At 44.9% G+C, this 19299-nt stretch overlaps 2 protein-coding genes across 3 annotated transcripts in view; one reads left to right on the top strand and one right to left on the bottom strand.

The window, feature by feature from the left end:
- The window catches only part of AGK (acylglycerol kinase), a 95340-nt gene extending 85022 nt beyond the window's left edge, over positions 1-10318 (top strand). For both annotated transcript variants that reach the window (XM_031455505.2, XM_010989844.3), the window contains exons 14-18: positions 772-919; positions 1323-1420; positions 6223-6293; positions 8225-8309; positions 9351-10318. In XM_031455505.2, coding sequence (XP_031311365.1) covers positions 772-919; positions 1323-1420; positions 6223-6293; positions 8225-8309; positions 9351-9488 — 540 coding nt within the window. In that variant the 3' untranslated portion in view covers positions 9489-10318. The remainder of the gene's footprint in view (positions 1-771; positions 920-1322; positions 1421-6222; positions 6294-8224; positions 8310-9350) is intronic.
- A 4465-nt stretch (positions 10319-14783) lies between these two features.
- The window catches only part of DENND11 (DENN domain containing 11), a 36204-nt gene continuing 31688 nt past the window's right edge, over positions 14784-19299 (bottom strand). The window contains exon 9 of the mRNA XM_031454531.2: positions 14784-18099. Within this exon, the coding sequence (XP_031310391.2) occupies positions 17904-18099 (196 nt within the window). The 3' untranslated portion in view covers positions 14784-17903. The remainder of the gene's footprint in view (positions 18100-19299) is intronic.

Raw genomic sequence — 19299 nt, 5'->3', positions numbered from 1 at the left:
AACTTGAGAACAGGGGAGTAGTTCACCTTAAGAGCCACTGGGCACAAAAGAATCAACCAGAAGAATATGGGAAGTGATAGATGGTAGGACATCAGGGCTTACGATTTCTAAGATGGAGTAGTTCCAGGTAGCAGTAAGGACCAGGATGCAGCCATGGGCATGGGTGGCTGTGGTAGGTTGGAGGTGATGTCAAGGGCTGAGAGGCTAGGGTGTTACTTTAGTTATCCCTGTGGACACTGATGGGCCCCAGGGTGGCACTGGACCTGAGGTGCCAGGAAGCAGAAGGCAAATCTAGTGTGTGAGAATGATGATCTTTGAAGCAGGAATGAGATGCCTTGGGCTGGATTTTGACACTGGACTAAACCCACCTGGCCTGAGTGGAATATGATTCCAGAAGTGAAGAAGGTACTTGATGCAACTGGATTTCATCAATTTCATGTTTGTGTCACCATCTCTGACCAGAGATAAACGTATCATGGGGTGACTCTGTGCTCATTCGTAGGGAGATTTTCCTGGACAAGCAGAAGCAGTGGTTGATTGTTGGCCCGTTTTAATCTCTTCTGCTTTACGTCACTTGGCTCATGGTTTCAAGATAGGCCTTTAAGAGGAAAAGAAAGTTGGAGGTGTGCACACTCCAAATTAGACATGATTTCATCCAGTGAGAGGAGATTACTGGTTAGTTTTCTAGCAGGTGTGGGTGGAATATGATCCTCCATAGAGGGCACTCTAGGAGTTTGCATGGTAAAAGTTTTTGTCTCCTCACATTGAAAGGAGTGGCCTCAGACTCATCAAGCCTCGATCTCATACACGGGACCTACAGAGAGACCCCCCAGTGGAGCAGAAGAGACCCCTCCACGGCCCTCCCTGTACCGGAGAATATTACGAAGGCTCGCGTCATACTGGGCACAACCGCAGGACGGTGAGCGGCGGGGGGATGAAGGCGGGAAAGCCCTGGGCAATTCAGGCTCTCCTAGAGCAGGGGAGGCCCTTCGAGGGTCACTGAATTCAGCCTTCCGTGCACCACGGCGCAGGGCCCAAACCAGCACAGTGTCCCATGAATGGGAACAGCCTGCGTCATTTGTAACAGTGTTCCTCTTTCTGTCACTGACCTTTATACTGTTGTGGCTGCTTTTGGAGGGATGTCTGAGGCTTAGAGGTTCTGTTTTGTGCCTGGCTCTTTATCCCATGTATGAGAATATGAAAGAAACCTTAGGCGGGGAGTCAGCAGAAGGGCTAAGGAGACCATCTGAGCAGCTGGCCATTGGTGGTTGTGCTGAAATGTTAATGGAAGAAGCTGGTCTGTATCGAATGTGTTCACACAGCCGTTTCCCGAGAGGGGAGCCCAGAGGTCTGGAAGGAAGTGCAGCTGTCCACCCTTGAACTGTCCATCACGACCCGGAACAGTCAGCTTGACCTGACAGTAAGTGGGCTTTTTTTCTTTTATTAGAAAAGCATTTGACTGGAAAGAGTGACAAAGGCTACAGACTCTTCTACTAACTTGGCATTTTTATTTTCACTCTGTGGGGATAGAGGGGAAAGGATCAGGAACAGGAGGACATGGTGCCTTTGACACATAACAGCAGTGAGAAGAAACAGCTGAGTGAAGTGGCCTAAAAACTGAAGGGGCTCTGATCAAGTATTCTGGGACAGTAGTTAGTAACGGTCACCACGCTTTCTGCCTTCAGAGAACTGAGGACAAAAGGCCTTTAGAAATGGGGTTAACCTACTCACTCCCACTTGTCACAAGAATAAAAAACTGTGGGACTTTTACTTGAGTTAAATATCCATTACTTTTTTGTTTATATTAAATATGTAGATTTAGGTCTCTGGGAGAAAAAACTGTATCTATATACATCTATATTTATGCAGATGTATATGTGTATACAAACATTTATATCTCTATTTACATATATATTGAGTCCAGTCTGTTGACATGCACGGTCCAATATGGTAGCCCCTAGCCACATATGCCTATTTAAATTAATTAGAAATAAAATTTAAAACTCATTTCTTCTGCCGTATTTCAAGTGCTCAGTCGCCATACGTGGCTGGTAGCCACCATACTGGAAAGCACAAATATGAAACATTTCCATTAGTGCAGACAGTTCTACTGGATGGTGCTGCTATAGACAATATGCTAAAAAATTTCTGAAATACAGCTGAGGTTGGCAAACTCGTCTGCCACCTGTTTCAGTATAGCCTGCAAGCTAAGAATTGATTTTACATTTTTAAATGGTTGGAAGAAAGTCAAAAGAAGAATTCTATTTTGTGATGTGTGAAAAGTATATGAAATTCAAGTTTCAGTATCCATAAGTAAGGTCTTATTGGAACAGAGCTATATTCACTCACATACATATCGTCTGTGGCCACTTTTGTGCCGCAGTGGCAGAGCTGAGTCGTGACAGACACTGAATGGCCCCAAAGCTAAAACATTTACTCTCTGGCCATTCACAGCAAAGGTTTACTGACCCCTGGTCTAGAGAAAACCTTAGTAGTTTATATTGAGAATGCCGATGGAGAAGTTGTCCTTAACCGTGAGCTAATTACTGTGTTCAGCGTTTATGCAAATCAAAGTAGTATGTTCACAGTTGACCTAGTCAGTCTGAAAACTGGCACATGGAATTGAAGGTAGCGACAGAGGCATGAATGTGGGAGACAGATGCCGTGAGAAATCTGATTCCACCTTTATTATGGGATGGTTCCTGTGCAGTAAACTATACGTATTTTGGCTATGCAATTTGATAAATTTTGACAGATGTATATACCAGTGAAACCACCACCACAATCAAGATAGCTAACACTTCCATCACTCCCCAAGAGGTGCACATTTCAAATTCTCCATTTATCCCTTCCAATCCGCTTTACCCTCTGGTAACCATAAGTTTATTCTCTATGTCTGTGAGTCCGTTTCTGGTTTGTAGGTAAGTTCATTTGTGTCCTTTTTTTAGATATCACATATAAGCGATAATCATATGGTATTTTTCTTTCTGACTTAGTTTACTTTGAATGACAATCTTCAGGTCCATCCATGTTGCTGCAAATGGTATTATTTTATTCTTTTTTTGGCTGAGTAGTATTCCATTGTATGTATATACCACATCTTTATCCAGTCATCTGTCGATGGACATTTGGGTTGTTTCCATGTCTTGGCTGTTGTAAATAGTGCTGCTATGAACATTGGGGCGCATGTGTCTTTTCGAATTATATTTTCCTCCGGATATATGCCCAGGAGTGGGATTGTTGGATCATATGGTAAGTCTGTTTTTAGTGTTTTGAGGAACCTCCATACTGTCCTCCATGGTGGCTACACCAATTTACATTCCCACCAACAGTGTAGGAAGGTTCCTTTTTCTCTACACCCTCTCCAGCATTTATCGTTTGTGGATGTTTTAATGGTGGCCATTCTGACTGGTGTAAGGTTATATCTCATTGTAGTTTTGATTTGCATTTCTCTAACAATTAGTAATGTTGAGCATCTTTTCATGTGCTTGTTGGCCTTCTGGATGTCTTTGGAGAGATGTCTATTTAGGTCTTCTGCCCATTTTTTGATTGGGTTGCTTTTTTTTTTTTTTTAATATATTAAGCTGTATTAGCTGTTCGTATATTTTGGAAATTAGTCCCTTGTTGGTAGCATCATTTGCAAATATTGTCTCCCATTCTGTAGGTTGTCTTTTCATCTTGTTGATGGTATCCTTAGCTGTGCAAAAGCTTTTGTTTAATTGGATCCCATTGTTTATTTTTGCTTTTATTTCCATTACTCTAGGAGCTGATTCAAAAAAATATTGCTGTGATATATGTAAAAGAGTGTTTCAATCCATTTAGAGTTTGTTTTTGTGTATAATGTTAGAGAACGTTCTAATTTCAGTCTTTTACGGGTAGCTACAGTAAACTTGTAGGATAATCAGTAAAAAATGGGCAAAGGGCAAATATAGAAATTCATAGTCACATAATTAGTGAAGTATATTCATTAATAGAAACATCAGGCAAAGAACAAAAATAGAAATTCACAAAAGAAAGAAACATGAAAAAAATTCGCTTGTACTTACTACAAGCTAGGCACAGTCCTAAAAATTTTAGCGTCAGCTCATGCAGTTCCCCATAACTAATCAGGTAGATACAACTTTTATCTGAATTTCATAGGTAAGGAAACAGAAAAGTGCTCAATATCAAAGGAACACAAATGAAAACAGTAAATACTGAACTGTCGTAGATGAAAAGCATGCTAGTGTTTAGTGTTGGTGTGGATGGGACAATGGGCAGTCAGGTGTTTCTGACAGGAAGGGAGATGAGAACGCCCTTTCTCCATGGCATTTCGGCAGACTATGTGAAGCATCTGAAGTGTAAGTATACCCTTGGCCCTATTAAGCATATTTCTAGAAATTTATCCTACAGAAATAATCAAATGATACAAAATGTAGACAATCCCTTATTTCTTACATAATGGAATTCTGAAAATGTTGGTGAAAGTGCATGTATTAAGGTTAAAAAAATAGTTAAAAAGAGGAATTTAAAAAAGATAAGATGTCTAATTATACAGTTCCTTTATACCCAGTCTCTGATGGTAGGTATTTCCAGTGTTTTTGTTCATGTTCTTTAACCTTGTTCTTTGCTCCGATGATTGAATACCAGTGAATGGATGGAGTTCAGTGAGTGTGTGATTATAGCTGAAGATTAGCCACATTCAGACGCCGAGGGCTTTTTATCTTTGTGCCAATTATAAAAGTATATGATACTGCGCTTCTTATCACTGGGAGCAGCACATTCATTTTCTCTTTTTCCAAACCTCTTTGTAAAAATAAAAGCAAATGTAATAAAATATTCAAAGATAACGAAGCTGCCATGTAAAAGCTCAAGATGTTCATTTATCATTTTTTAAAAAGTCCATTCACAGTCTGAAAGAGGCTTGAGGGATGTGGAATGTGTGGAAATTAGGGTCTCTTGTAGAGCTGTGTTGTTTTTATAATAGCAAAATATGCAAAAAAATAATCAGGTGACTGATTAAATGCATCTTGATACATGTATTTAAAATGTTCTCTCTATATTTATTGACATGAAAAGATGTTCATCATATATTGTTAAATGAAAAACCAGGTTGAAATGATTTGCATCAGTGATTCCATATTTATTTAAAAAAAGAAATACCCCCACCTATAACTGAGTTTTGTGAATGGTGGAGCTGCGGCTCCAATTTTATATTCTTTCCATATAGAAAGCCAGGAGTCCAAGCACCATTTATTGACGTGTCCACACCCCACCCCACCGCCCCCTCCCCCACTGATCTGCAGGGAACGTCTGAAACGTCCAGTATCTGAATGCATGGAGATGTTTGTTTCTGGTCTCTATTCCATTGCTCTGTTTTTCTATACTTGTACTGTGCTTCTCTTAATATGGTTTTATGATAAGTCCCTCTGTGTTTTTCTTCTTAAAGAGTCTCTTGGCTGTTCTTGGCTCTCTGATTTCTATAAATCTTTGAGAATGTTATTAAGTTCCACATAAAAATCTGTTATAATATTGATCAGGATTACACTGAACAGTAGATCAATTTGAGGAAAAATGACATTTCTACAATACTGACTCATCATGAACATGGCATGTGTCTTCATTTATTTAGGTTTTTAATGTCTTTCAATGAAGTTTTACAGTTTATCTGTAACATTTTGTCTTTTGCTGGGTAGGTTCCTGGTTATCTTAATTTTTGATACTATTGTAAATAAGTAGATCTTAAAATGTCATTTTTTAAACTATCTGATTTAGTAGATGGACAGGTAAGTGGTTTTTTATATTGATGCTGCATCAGCCATCTAACTAAATTCTAAGTTTATGGGTTTCTTTGGATTTTCTATAGATTCAATCAAATCAACTGCAAACAGTACAGTTGATTTTTTTTCCTTTCAAATACTAATCTTATCTTCTAATCTTTTAACTTATCTTACCACTTTGGCTGGGACCTCAGGACAGTGTTGGAAGGAAGTAGTGATGGCAAGTGTCCTCGTTTTATTCCTGATTTAGAAAAGCTTCACTGCTTCTTTCTTGAGTTTGATGGGGTCTTTTTTTTAGATACCCTTTATCAGGAGGACTGAAAATATTCAGGATTAGGTCACTGAAAGTCAAGTCCCCTCTATAATACACACCCCAGCCACAAACCTCCAGGGCAGAAGGATGACAACAGGCTGCATCAGGCAAAATTCATAGCATTAACTTTAGTCTTCCTAACCTTTCTAGAGCAAAGAAGACTTCATGAACATCTGCATGGAGCCCAACACCGTCAGCAAAGGAGACTTCATCACTGTAGGGTGAGTGGGCTGGGGTGTGTAGTAAAGCACTGAGGCTTTAAGCAGTCTGTACTCTGGTCAGACCTGACCAATCAGAGTGCCCATGAAGTCCAAGACAGATCCAGCCAGGGGCCTGTCTGGTTTGGGAACCACAGCATTCTTTCATTTGGGTTGACATGTGTGGTGCACCTCTCCTACCTTGGCTTTTCCTGTTCAATTTGGGGAGATCAGAGTGTGGGAGCAATCTTTGTCTTTTGACTAAAATGACAGAATTCAGTGTAGCATAATATTGTGTCCAGAATTTTGGCTTCAGGGTTAGAACCGCTGGGTACAAATCTTGATTCTGCCACTTACTGGCCTCATGACTTTGACGATTTCTCGACCTTCTCTGAATCCTTTCGCCTGTATACAGTATGGAATAATACTGTCACCTCTATCTCAGGATTGGTTTTGAGTCTTGAGTGAGGGACTGCGTAGGAAGTCTTTCTCATTGTGAAGCACTTCACAGCATCAGTTACGATTCACGTCAGTCCACCTTGCCCTCTTCCCAGGGCATTAATGAAAAACTGAAAAGGAATTAAGTACCTTGGACACTTTCCAGGCTTTTTCTCCCTTTTCCACTACAAAATACCTTGCCAAGTCCTGATTTGTTAAGCTCTACCTCTGCCAGCGTTTTATTGGTTAAGAATGCTCTCAGCACTCCACCAGTCTCTAGAGCATCTGAGGAGGCTGCGTGTTACCATGCCAACTGGGGACCTGCGCAGCCATCTTTCTGAGCTTTGTCTCGGAGCTCCCTCTTGTGCCCAGCTGGGGATTAGCCATCTCTGCTGCGGAGGCCAGGTCTCCGTGGCTACTCCACTCTGCACCCGCACCCGCAGCACAAGGTCTCTCACCAGCTTGTGTCGTTCTTGCCTTTGGTACGGCCTTCAGATGCTGCCTAGCTGGTTCTGCAGCCCTCGTTTTACTTGCTGTATCTGTAATAGGAGGGAAAAAGCCTTTCTTCTCCTAGAAAGCGCCCAGAAGCCACACTCTGTCTTGAGAGTCTGGCCAATGGGACCAGCTATGTTTGAATCTCCTTCAGAATACCGACATCCAAAAATAAGAAGAAAAACCGATTCCACTGCTTAAATTAGATGAAGTCATTCTGTTCCGCATGGTTGCTGTCATCATCTTTCAGCAGCAGCAATAACAGGGTTTCCTTTGGTCTCCACGGGAAGTGAAATCAAGTAATGTCTGTTTCTGATTTGAACGCTATCAGGTTGCTTTAGAAAACTGATGATGCTTCAGATGCTAAAGAGTTACTATTGTTAATGATAAAGACTGGACGAATTTACCTGGATTAGCTTTCGTCCCTTTCCCACTGACCATGACTAGCTCGGAAGGGCACGTGTACATGAGGTTGTACGTGTGTGTGTCTGTGTGTCTTACTCCCAAGCCGTCTAGTCAGGGTAAAGGTGGAGCAGGGCTAAGCAGACTGTTTACATCAATCTAGAGAATCATCAGGAAACTGCTAAGATTAGTTGTTCATATAAACATCTAGTTTAAATTAGAATAAAATTTTTCTCCCAGCCAAAGATTCACAAGAAGTACCAAATAGCAAAAGTTTAGTACTTTTTTCTAAAGAATTTCATTTCATTCCAGTTTTTTAATTTGGGTTTCTTAAATAGCCCAGGAATTAGGTACACATGGAACTGTTTAAAAATACAGAACAATTAAGAGAAAATCAGTCTTAACTTTATGCATAGTTCTCTACAATAAATCAATCTCAGTCTAGAACGTGTCCCAAGGCTAAGCAAGAATGACTGTGGGAAAAGTTACTCACAGACACCCTGGTTCAACAGGTCGTGAGTCCATCTGTTTAATCTCATCAAAAGACAGAACTTGCTACATTCTCGCAGTAGAATCTAGGTGCCAGCACGGGTTTCCCAGCTTTGTTTTTCCTGTCCCAACAGAAGTAAGAAGGTGAGAGACCCCAGGCTGCGTGCTGACGGCACCGAGTGTCTCCGGGCCAGCCGCTGCACGCTGCTGCTTCCTGAGGTAAGCGGGGCTTAGCTGTCCCACAGCTCTGAGTCCCTTCCTGGTCTGTCTGCCTTTTCCCTCCTTCCTTCCTATTAACAGAACCCCTTTTAGGTACCTTGTACGTGCCGAGCGCTGTGCCAGGCTCTGGGTTAGATTAAGGGAGGCCTGGAAAGGTGACAGAAGCCCCTCTGAGTCACGGATTTAGGGCTGGGCTCCTAGACTTCTGGTGTTGTCAAGCCAAGCTTCTGTCAAGTGATCTAGGTCTCCTGAGCTTTTGTTTTTCTGAATGTAAATTAATGCAGATGGTTACTATAACAACGCATGGTGTTAACAGTGGATTCCAGTTTCACGTTTTTTAAAAAGCATCTGGAAGCAGTTTTCAGGATGGCACTAAATTTTTCTGTACTGTGAAATGCCACGCTTAGTAGAATAACCTATGTGGAAAAAAAGTTACTACAAATTGCCTCTGGAGGTTCGTGGCTATTTTACTATGGTATTCAAAAAGGACTGCAGGGAAAACAGAAGGTGTCCCCACGGTGGGTGGCCCATAGTTTCAATATAGGAAATGTTGAATTAAATGCATGAGCTACGGAAGGGTTTTGCAGAATGTGTAATATTAGTGTATACATAATACGATACCTTAGGTATAAAGCTAGGCAAGTCCTAAAGCGCCACCATAAAAATAATGAGTGGCCTCCCGAAGAGAACTGGCTGTCTTTCTCGCTTTCCATTTGAGAAAGGTTAGGGCTGAGGACATACGCGTGTTATATGAATTCCTGAAAGATGTGATAGGACCCTGTCTTTCAATAAGCATTTGAAAATTATAACCTTGTTTCATAAATCTCAAAATAAATCTCCAAAGGAGAGGGGGCCCCCTTGAAAGAAGCCTTTTTGATGGATAGTAGACTTGGACTGTTTCCATCAGCACCACGCCCGACCTAGGCCCTGAAAAGTCCTCCGAGGGGAGGAGGTTTTCCAGAACGACCGGCCCTGGGGCTGCGGTGCCGGCGGATCCCAGCGGCCGTGGGTGGGCTGTTCTGAAGAGTCTCCTCCCCACAGGGAACGGGGGGCTCCTTTAGCATCGACAGCGAGGAGTACGAGGCGATGCCGGTGGAGGTGAAGCTGCTCCCCAGGAAACTGCAGTTTTTCTGTGACCCGCGCAAGAGAGAAGAGATGCTCCAGGGCGCAGCCCAGTGAGCGGGCGGGAGATGGGCGCCCGACACCGCACTCCAGGCCCCCCGGGACCAAAAGGGACCAGAGAGCCCCGTCCCCGCCGTGTGGTCAGGGGCCCTGCTGGCGTTTTCATAGCAAGTACCCCTCTGCCCTTCTCACCGAGCTTCCCAGCAGCGCATGATTTGACTCTGGTGCGACGTCGGGCCCTCCTAGATGTGCTGGTTCCAGCGAGCTCCCCCACGCACCGGACAGAAAAGGGCTAGACCTCGTGGTCTCCCACGGCGGAAGGCGCGCCCCCCGCTCCGGGCTCTGCGGCCGTTCTCGCCGACCCGGGACGGGCCGCTGCCTGCCGCCTCGTCCTGTTTCTGGGCTTCTCCATGGTGCTGCTGCTTTGTGGGCGCCGAGTCACATGCGGCGTGTTTCAGTTCTCTCCTTCACCAAAAAACGTATGTGAGGTGTTTCACTCTTCAGCCATGGCTGAAATACTGTCAAATACTAGTGCTCCCCCCCTCCATTGAATTGTTGGTTTGCATGAGAACCACCTGGGACGACTGACTTGGGGCCCAACCCAAATCCAGTAACTCAGTCGGGGCCGAGGAATCTGCATTTTAAAAGGCAGCCACTCCTCCTGGGTGCTGCTTCCATGAGAGCCCCCAAACCTACCTGGACACACAGCCGTGTAACGCAGCGGCCCACACGCTCTCCTGCTCGTGTGCTTCACATCCCGTGCCCCCACGCTCGTAAGCTGACAGCTAACATTTTTCATGGGAAGTTAGAGTTGCCAAAGTATATACTTTCTGGTGTCATGTAAATATTGATATTTTAAAATAAAACTGTTACATCACTCTTTTAAACATATTCAGCGTAACTGAAATACACAGCAGTCTGACACTCATCATCCATTTACAAAAATAAATGAGTAAGTTGTTTAGTAGTTGAAAATGTCTATTTTCCTCCTATGTATATTTCCATACCATTTTCAGCAAAGAATGCTATCATCTGTTTTTCTGCTTGAAAGTTTTTTTGTCATTCAGCCTATCTTCTTGCCAACAAAAATACAACTTTTTTAGTTCTTCAATTGTTAACTCAGTATGGAATAAATATTATCAGCAATCAAAAGACAACTGATGAATATTACAAATTTTTGATAATTAAAAGTTAACATTTTATTAGAATGCTCTTTATCCTAATGAGTTCATTTATCCAAAAACACGTTATTTATAGCTAACAAAAGACAACATTACAGATGTAAACACAGAAATAAGCAGATGGGCTAGAAAAAATTCTGCTGTAACAATGTCACGCAGTTCTCTGAATTCCTTCCAAACTGCAAATTCAGTGATTGTTTAGCTTAACTGTTGAGTAGATCCTCCTTCCGTTTGTTGAAAGCAGAGAACTAGGAACTACCTGCCTTGCTAAGGATGTGTTAATGTAATCATTTATGGCTGGTGCCCTGAGGCAGATCAGTTTTAGGACAGAGCATATACCCACACCGACGAACCGTCCAGGGAGTGAAGACCAATGCTTGAAGGATTATAAATGTAGCAGCTATGAAAAGACTGTGACTGCAATACTGGTACAATAACGCTTACCTGTTTACCTCTGTGTTCTTCAGAGCGGCGTTAAAAGCTATGCTTTTGCTAACAAAACAAACCCAAAACCAAACACAGGTGGGTCCAAACATGCAAGGAGCACCCACTCCATTCTGCCCTTGGAGGGGAGAGGGGATGCTGTGGGGTAAGAAAACACAGCTTCTATGTGAGCCAAGGCTCTCTGGCTTATCTGGTTCTATAACAGAGTATAAAGGACCAGCACAGAATCTTGGCTATCAGCATACGTTTATCGAGTGATTCTAATCTTTCCATAGAAATGATGGCACATACGATTGGGGAAGGGTATTGAATTCAGATTAATATTTCTATTCATTTTTAAATATAAATATGTCCAAGTTCAAATTGTTTTTTTGATTCAGACTATTTCCTGACAACACGGTTGCCTTACCATCTGTCACCTTGTTCTTTCCATTGTCCTCCATGTAAGTCCACGTAAAGGATGTTTAACGCAGCTGTGAGACCCTCGTCGGCCAGACCTGGAATGTAGAGTGAGTCCCCCACTGCTGTTTAGTACAAATCTTTAATCAGACTAATTCTGCTTAAAACCCCAGAGCATCTCTATCAAAAACAGAGCAGATGTTTTACATTAAATTCAGTTTCGTTGAAAGCCTTTTGCTTAACCCCACACCGATCCGTACGCACGGTTATTACTGTGTGCGGTGCTTTACACGTGCAGCTCTGTTCTCAGTCCTAGGAGGTAGGTAATACGTGACACGTAACTTTGAAGGTAGGAACCTGGCTTGGAACAGAGCTAACAATGTTAGGGATTGACTCTATGCTGCCTTTAAGTAACTCCCCAGAAGGTTCAAAATAAAACCTGAGTGTGTCTCAGTAGATAATGCAAACTTCAATAGGAGGATGTGAAACTAAAAGGCTTTGGTCTCTGGGGGGGGTTCCTCCTCCAGAAGTTGTCTGATGTGAATGAGGGCTAACGGTCCTGGCTTTCCTGGATGGCAGGGTTATGCCCAGCCTGGGTTTCCATTACCTGGAGGAAGGGCTGGATAAACAGGGCCACCAGGAGCGCAGGCCCCGGCTCTGCGGCGTCCTCCATCGTCACTGTGAGTGACGTAGGCGTTCAGGGCTGTGGGTTCCGCCCTGCCCTGGGCTGTCGCTCCTTCCTACCACAGACCACATTTCTTGGACAAGGTGAAGGACGGGAGCACACGTGTTCATTTTAAAATGTGAATTTTAATTGTAAAAACTGTTTTCTGTAAATATAGTTATATCAGCCTCTCTGCAGACAACTTGGTTCAGATATATACAGATATGATATACACAGACGCTGTTTGTACCACAGAACAAGGTCAGGTCAAGACACATTTACTCTCCAGGATGAACCCCCAGCTTTCTTCAGGCCTTTAAGTGATCGGCATTGAAGAGAGAAAAAAACATATGGAGCTGCTGTATATTTAGGGTGAAATTTATCACCTGCCTTCCTAACTTCATACTATGAGGTAAAGACTTAAACCAAAAACAGATTCCGTTTCTCTTATTGCTGTAACTCTGAACACTGGGGCATCAATCAAAATAGGGGTTTGACATTGAAGGCGACAGGGAGGCTCTATGCTGATCCTAGCTGGAAGACAGAGCAAAACTGTTTCCAAGGCTTACGATTGCTTTTTCACCCAAGGTTTATTTCTCAGACCAACAGGCTCGGGGGAAATAAAGGAGGTTAGTTTTGTGCCCCTCTGCTCTGCGCCCCACCCTCCTGCCCAGGCTGCTCAAAGCACAGGGCTCTCTCCTTCCCTCCCTGGACTTCCAGCTACACCGAGACTCGTTTCCTCAAGCCGCCGCCAGGATTTTTTTAGACTTTTAGTTTTGCTTGGTTTGGCCAAAGGAAGGAGTTTTCACTCCCATGTCAACGATGTATGTTAATAACCAGCTAATTCAGTGGACTGTGTGGGGATTTTTCACTTTGTGGGGCATCTCTGGCTGGTTCAGAGCACCACACCCCACCTCCGCACCCCCAAGCTGTCCTCAGAAAGCAAAGTCAGTGGACCAGTAGACTCAACAGGCATTCTACAGCAAACAGAGGTCACTCATACCTCTCCTCCTAGGTAATAAAATACACTTTCTGAATTTACATGCCATTCTCTCTAAAAGCCCATACTGAGCCGAGCTTCTAGAAGAAACGCTCAAGAGATGAAAGCAGGGCCTTACCTCTCCATCGCCATTTCTCTGCACAGCCCTAGAAAATTCTTAGTTCCTTTCTGAATGTGCAGTTTCATCCAGCTGCCCCTGTATTCTAGCTCCAGAGTGAGTTAAAGTGCAAGTTACAAAGCTACCTCTGACCTCCCCCCACTCCAGTGAAGAGGCCTAATGATCAACACGGTCACATTTGCCTCCTTTTGTATGAGAGTCTTCCCTAAGCTCGGTGACCGGCTGTGTGTCATCCTCCCTGGGACTGTCCGTTTTGTCCCCTAAGGAGTGCTGTTTGATTTCACAGGACAGTCCTTATTCAACTCTTCAAAACATTTAAATCATAAAACTTTCATGAGGTCTCGGTTGCTTCCAAATTACAATACTTCCCATTTATTCTAGGATGATAGTTTTGAAATCTCCTTCCATTTCAACATCTGCATACTCAATTCATCATATAGTAATATCGATATAAAAATAAAACTTCCATTTCTTATAAGAAAAACATTGACTTAATTCACAGTTAGCCTTTTCCCACAACACTCAGCCCTCCAGTAGCTCCTGGGAACAGAGGTATATTAGTAATACAAATGGAATATTACAAATCCGTGACCTGGGAGTAAAAGGAGCTCTTAACTCCTTCTCTTCCCCTACCTGAATCAGAAAAGGGTTTTCCTGAAATGAGAGGGGACGGACTGGCTGCTGGGGTAAAACCGCCCCCCGGGTCTGCAGGATCCTCACCGCAGGGCCCAAGTATAACAGCAGGGAAAGACCCGAGGACCAGCCTTCTCAGATTCTGAGCCCCGCAGCGAGGACCCTAACAGGGAGATGAAAGCCTGTGCGGGACACCTTGGTCCCTGTATTAACTTTCTTGCCTGTTAAAGAACTGTCATCACACGAAGGCAAGTTCACTATCCAGCTGAACATTGTCTAATTGTCTTCAGCAGTGCCCTCCCCCTCCTTTACCTCTGCAAGTGCGATCTGTTGGGACTGGAGAAAGCACCTCAATCCGTTCCCTGGCCTCTGCAGTTTCATTTAAAAAAAGAAAGGAAAAAAGAAACCCAGTCCCTGAGGTCCCTGCCTCCTCCTGGAGGGTGGCTGTATTACCATTAAAAGGTTAATCCATCACTGCCCTTCACAAAAGGTTCCCTAAAGGCCTCAGTTTAAAGTTGAATAATCTCATCTTTTTATTGTGTTTGAAGGGCTTCCAGTGTATTAAGACAAATAGCAAGTCCATCCTCATAAGCACCAGAATCAAAAACAGGGATTCACCTATAATTTCATGTCGCTTTACCTTCTAGCTAAAATACCACACAGAAGAATACTCACATGTGGTACTTAGAGCTACTCTGCACCCTGTGCTGCACCTGCATTTCCCATCTTGATTTTCACCAGGGACAAAAGCAAGGTCAGTTATAGATGCAGATCCCTATGCTAAACTATTTCTAGCAGTCTGTCAATGAATTCAGCTTCCCTTCCCCAGCCAAATGTTAGAAGAGATGCCATAATGGACGACGGATCTGGGAGGCACTGGCCTCATTCACAGCAAGCACAGGGCCCCAGGTGGGACAGTGACGTCGGAAAGGATCTACACCAGCCTGAGTGCTTCATGCTTAACAAAAGCCAAAGCTAACTCTAAACAACTAATTGGCCCATACTTCTTGGTCTGGTAAAAGATAAGTCCTACTATTTCTGACTCCTGAAGCATCTTAATCCAGAGGCCAACTAGACCTTGCCCTCAAGGCTGAATATCACCATCGGCCAAGACTGCAAACTTGAGAAACCCATTTTACCAGACATCAGTAAACCCCAAGCCTGGATTCGAGGCCCCACAAGGACTCTTGCCACCTGGAATTTCTTCTAACTTGATTCAAGGTTGAGCCAGCAGCCCCCGTGTCTCAGGTCAGCAATGTGTCCAGGTTAGTACGTGGCTCACGGCATGGTGTTAGATCAGGCTTCAAGGTCCCAGAAGCCAGCTGGGGCAGGGGAGGGTGGAGGTCTAAGAGTCGAGAGGGGCAGAAGACCACCCTCAGTCAATGCACCACACCTGAGGTCCCCAACCCTGCTCCAGAAGGCCAATGGTGGTAGTCCCTGCCCCTACAGAGAACAGGGAAGGCCGTTCACCACCGTCTCCCACACAAAAGCAGATGGTTTCTCAGAAAATATCTCAACAGTGACAGAAAATCAAGCCTCTGTGGCTTCAAGCTTCTGCTGTCAACGTGCAGGGACTCCTGCCTGGCACGTCACTAACGAATTGCCCTTTCAGAGACCTGGCAGTGAGTGATGCTGGGCTGTGCTGCTTACCCAAGAGATGAGGGAGAACGCAGCAGGGTGGGAGCCTTCAGAAGGTGATCTCGGAAGTAAGAGGCCCCGAGCTCCATCCCAGGCAAGAACCCCTCGGGGGGTGACAGGGATGCAGGTAACTACGGGCATGTCAATCAGCCAGGCAGAGGCAGCGCGGCACCAGCCTGCTGGCCCCATGAGGAAGCTGGCAAGGTCCTCTTAAAGCACTCCTGGGAGTGAGGGGGGGAGTTCTGATCTCGGGCCAGCTGAGCTCAGGCTGCGTATGACCTCAGACATGGCACTGCCCCAGGGGCAAGCCCTCTCAGGGGCACCCCACCCCAGCCCTCTGCACGAGCATCGCAGGGCTGGGGGAGATGCACGGAGACACCAGACGGACGGCTGCCTAGAACATCGTGGAGTTGAAAGGAGCCCAGAACCCCGGGTCCACCATCCAAAGGGAAATACAGGAACCTCATTTTCATCCCATTACCTTTGCACCAGCACTTCTGAGCTTGGAGCTACAGCACCATAGAACAGACATGTTTGCGTGCAGAACGCCCCTGGAGCAGAAGTGCTTAAAAGAGTATTCCGCCAACAAATTCCCCAACTCCACAGAATGTGTCTGCCTGTGTCCTCCAAGAGAATCTGACCTCTCCTCTCACCCCCACCCCTGCTCCTGGCTCCTGACACACCCCCCTTAGAAAACCTTGAACCTTTGGGTACCACTAAAAGTAACCTTTACTTGACCCAAGTTAGAAAGGACGCTCCTTTTCCAGGGGCAAGAGGAGACGGCCGCTCTTCGAGGAAAAAGGCAGTGAAGCTTCAGCTTCTAAACATAGACTTTTTTTTTCTTTTGTAAACATATATATTACTGAAATGATGGCTAAACCCACAGAGGAGAAAAATGTACTGTACAGTTTACATTTCAGTGCCCAAACTTATTTATATATTTACATAAAAGATGCTACCTTGATTAATCAATGTCTGTTTGCATTTCCACATGTGAATTTCTCTAGTCTTGAACTTCCTATTAAGGAGCTGCAGTGAAAATATTTTGGAATCAAGCAATAAGCCCTATAAAGCTGTTTTTGAGATAAGAATTATGATGCATCCATTTGAGGGTTATTTCTCTCTGCTGTGTACATCAGCTTGGCTGGAACTTGGTCCCAGACACAAATCCACTGATGGCTATTCCAATAACAGAGCCAGGCAGGAAGGGTGGAGGGGAAGAAATTATTTGTCACCAACAGCCCGGTATCCCAAGTCAAAAATCCTAAACTGGTCCAAAAAACTAAACTCTTGCTCAGAGGAGGCAGCTTCTCTGGCTAACAAACCGTCACTGCCTCCCCTAAGCTGGCATCCACTGAACGCCCCAAAGAGAATAGGCAGGGGCTGACAGGAGCTGTCCCAGGTCAGAACATTCCAGAGGAAAGCAGGTAAACCCATCACCCACACTCGGGGTTCCTGGCCACTTTCCTGGCTGAAGGCACTGTCACATTTGCTCTCTAACAAACCTGTTACGTCTCTGGTCCCAATTACTGAGCTCAAGGAATGTCATCTCTGCTAAAGACAAGTGTGTCTGTGAGGGCTCAAAATTGTACACAGTCTGGCTGACAGTGCCCCACAGGACCCTGCCAGCCCATCCCGAGAGGAGGGGAATCAGAGAAAGAGGACTAGTACATGAATGGCCACCATGAACTTACTCTGAGAAAGGTTTCAAGGCTGCATTTTACAATTTTAGTTTTCAGCTGACTGAAGCAACCTCTCTCCCTGTCATCTGTCCTGAGAGAAGCTCATACTTGATGTCAGAAACATCCTTTGTCCCACTTTGAAATCTACTCACGTGAACAGAGAAAACAGAGATTTACCCTAAGAAACAGGAAAAGGGATTCAATACCAAGACTAGACTCCCAGCACTGATAAAAACCTTCAAAGGCCATCTGGTGTAGCTGCTGCTTCGGGCAGACTGACATCCAAGGCCACGCTGGACAGACAGTTGTCTCATTCTCGAATTCATCCAGGGACAAAGACCACAGAGACTTTCTGAACAGTCCCTCCTAGCTGTTTCCAGAGCTCAGCCCGCTCCTGGTGACACTCGGCCTTTGCCACGTCTCCTCAAGTCACTCAACAAAAAGATGAGAGAATCTACCTTGAGAATGCCTAAGATCAAACCAGGCGGCAGCTCTGAAAGTGGCAGCTCCCAACGACCTGCCAAAGCAGGACACAAAGCCAAGGCGCGCTCATCTTACCTCTAGGGAGGAAGGGAAGAGAGGAGATGCAAAGATGACATTTGTTGGAAGTATAAACAATATTCCTTTGTGTCAACTTAATAAAAAAAATCAGGCCATCGGGAGCCTGGGTACACTTCCCAAGTGACAGTGGCTCACAGTCCGGCTCACGCCTCCTACGGGCAGCAAGGGTTGTCAATGACCAACATGACATCAATGCCGTATGCCTCCAGCAGGTCCATAAGAAAGCTCCGATCTCCCTGAGGGTCCAGACCCATGCCCCGGGCGTGCTCGGCTGTCAGCGTTTTGTCTTGACTGGCGGACACCTCCAACAGAGTCTGAAATATCCGGTTGTTCTGCTCGAGGAAAAACCTGCATTTGCAAGACAAGACATGGGGAAGGGAGAGCAGAAGAGACAAAAAAGCTCACCCAGTAACCCGCATGTGGGGACCCAAACTACACTCTTTTGTTTGATATGCCTTTAAATGGTTTCCAAAGTCTGACACATCTTTTAGAAGAAGAAAACAGGAAGTTAAGGAGTTATTAAAGTGCTACTGAGGTCAGCAAAGAACTGGCATTAGCCATGGTGTGATTAACAAAATCTCCGAGTAAGGGATGGCCTGACTGCCAAAAACATACTTTCCTCGTAAGAGGGAGGTTACCAGGGGTTTAAGCACAGCTTTAGGGAGAGGGCCCACATATTGTGTTCCTCTCTTTCTGCTCCATCAGAAAGGGAAGAGAAAGAATAAAAAAAACAAAACCAAAAAAACTGACCATGCAGTTCAGAGGTCAAGATCTAATGTGAGAAGCTGAAATCCACCTTCGAAGCCCTGGACGGGCAATCAGAGCCAGAGGCAGGCTCTGAAATGGCTCTCCAGCCCCTGAGCCTTCCACACAGAAGAGCTGGAGCTCACAGAGCTAGGGCAAGCAGGGGGTGGGCTGAAGCCAGCCACGCCTGAGCGGGGAGTAAAGAAGGGCGAGTCAGGCTGGAGGTACCCCTAGTGCCACAGCTCACCGTTATCCGTGGGTATCTGCGTTTCTTTGATTGCTTTTTTTGTTTTGAGTTATGCACAGAACATGCTTTGAACGTCAGTGACCCACAGTACTGTAGGAATGTATGAACCGTGTTCAGAAGAGGCATTAACTGCCTAGACTTTTCAGCTGTGTTGCACAGAGCACAGGGTCCAGGGCCCCAGGGCCCCAGGCCGCTCTGAGCGCTCAGGAGTAGCAGGCGCAATGCAATGTGTCAAAGCTCGATCAGACTGCTGGCTCTGTGCTCGGTTCCCAGACATTTTTACATCTAAACAGCATGAATGTGTAACAAAGTACACTCTTTTAGAATCAAAGTCCTGTCTCTTTGTGGAACTGTCCACATTAAGTTTTCAATCTCAAAGCGAGAAACAGTGCTAACTACAAGCGCTATTTCCCTGCCCCCACCCTAGCACATGGGGTAGGCAGGCCAGACAGACAGCGGGGAGGAGTGCTTCTAGTCCAATTACAGTTCTGTTCTCATCACTGAGCACTATTTCACACAGCGGCTTATGAATGGAATCAGTGTTGGAGGGTATTAAG

This window comes from Camelus dromedarius, chromosome 7 (assembly GCF_036321535.1).
Source record: "Camelus dromedarius isolate mCamDro1 chromosome 7, mCamDro1.pat, whole genome shotgun sequence".
Classification (NCBI taxonomy): Eukaryota; Metazoa; Chordata; class Mammalia; order Artiodactyla; family Camelidae; genus Camelus; species Camelus dromedarius.
The sequence above is the reverse complement of the archived record's forward strand: the minus strand, read 5'-3'. Positions and strand labels throughout refer to the sequence as shown.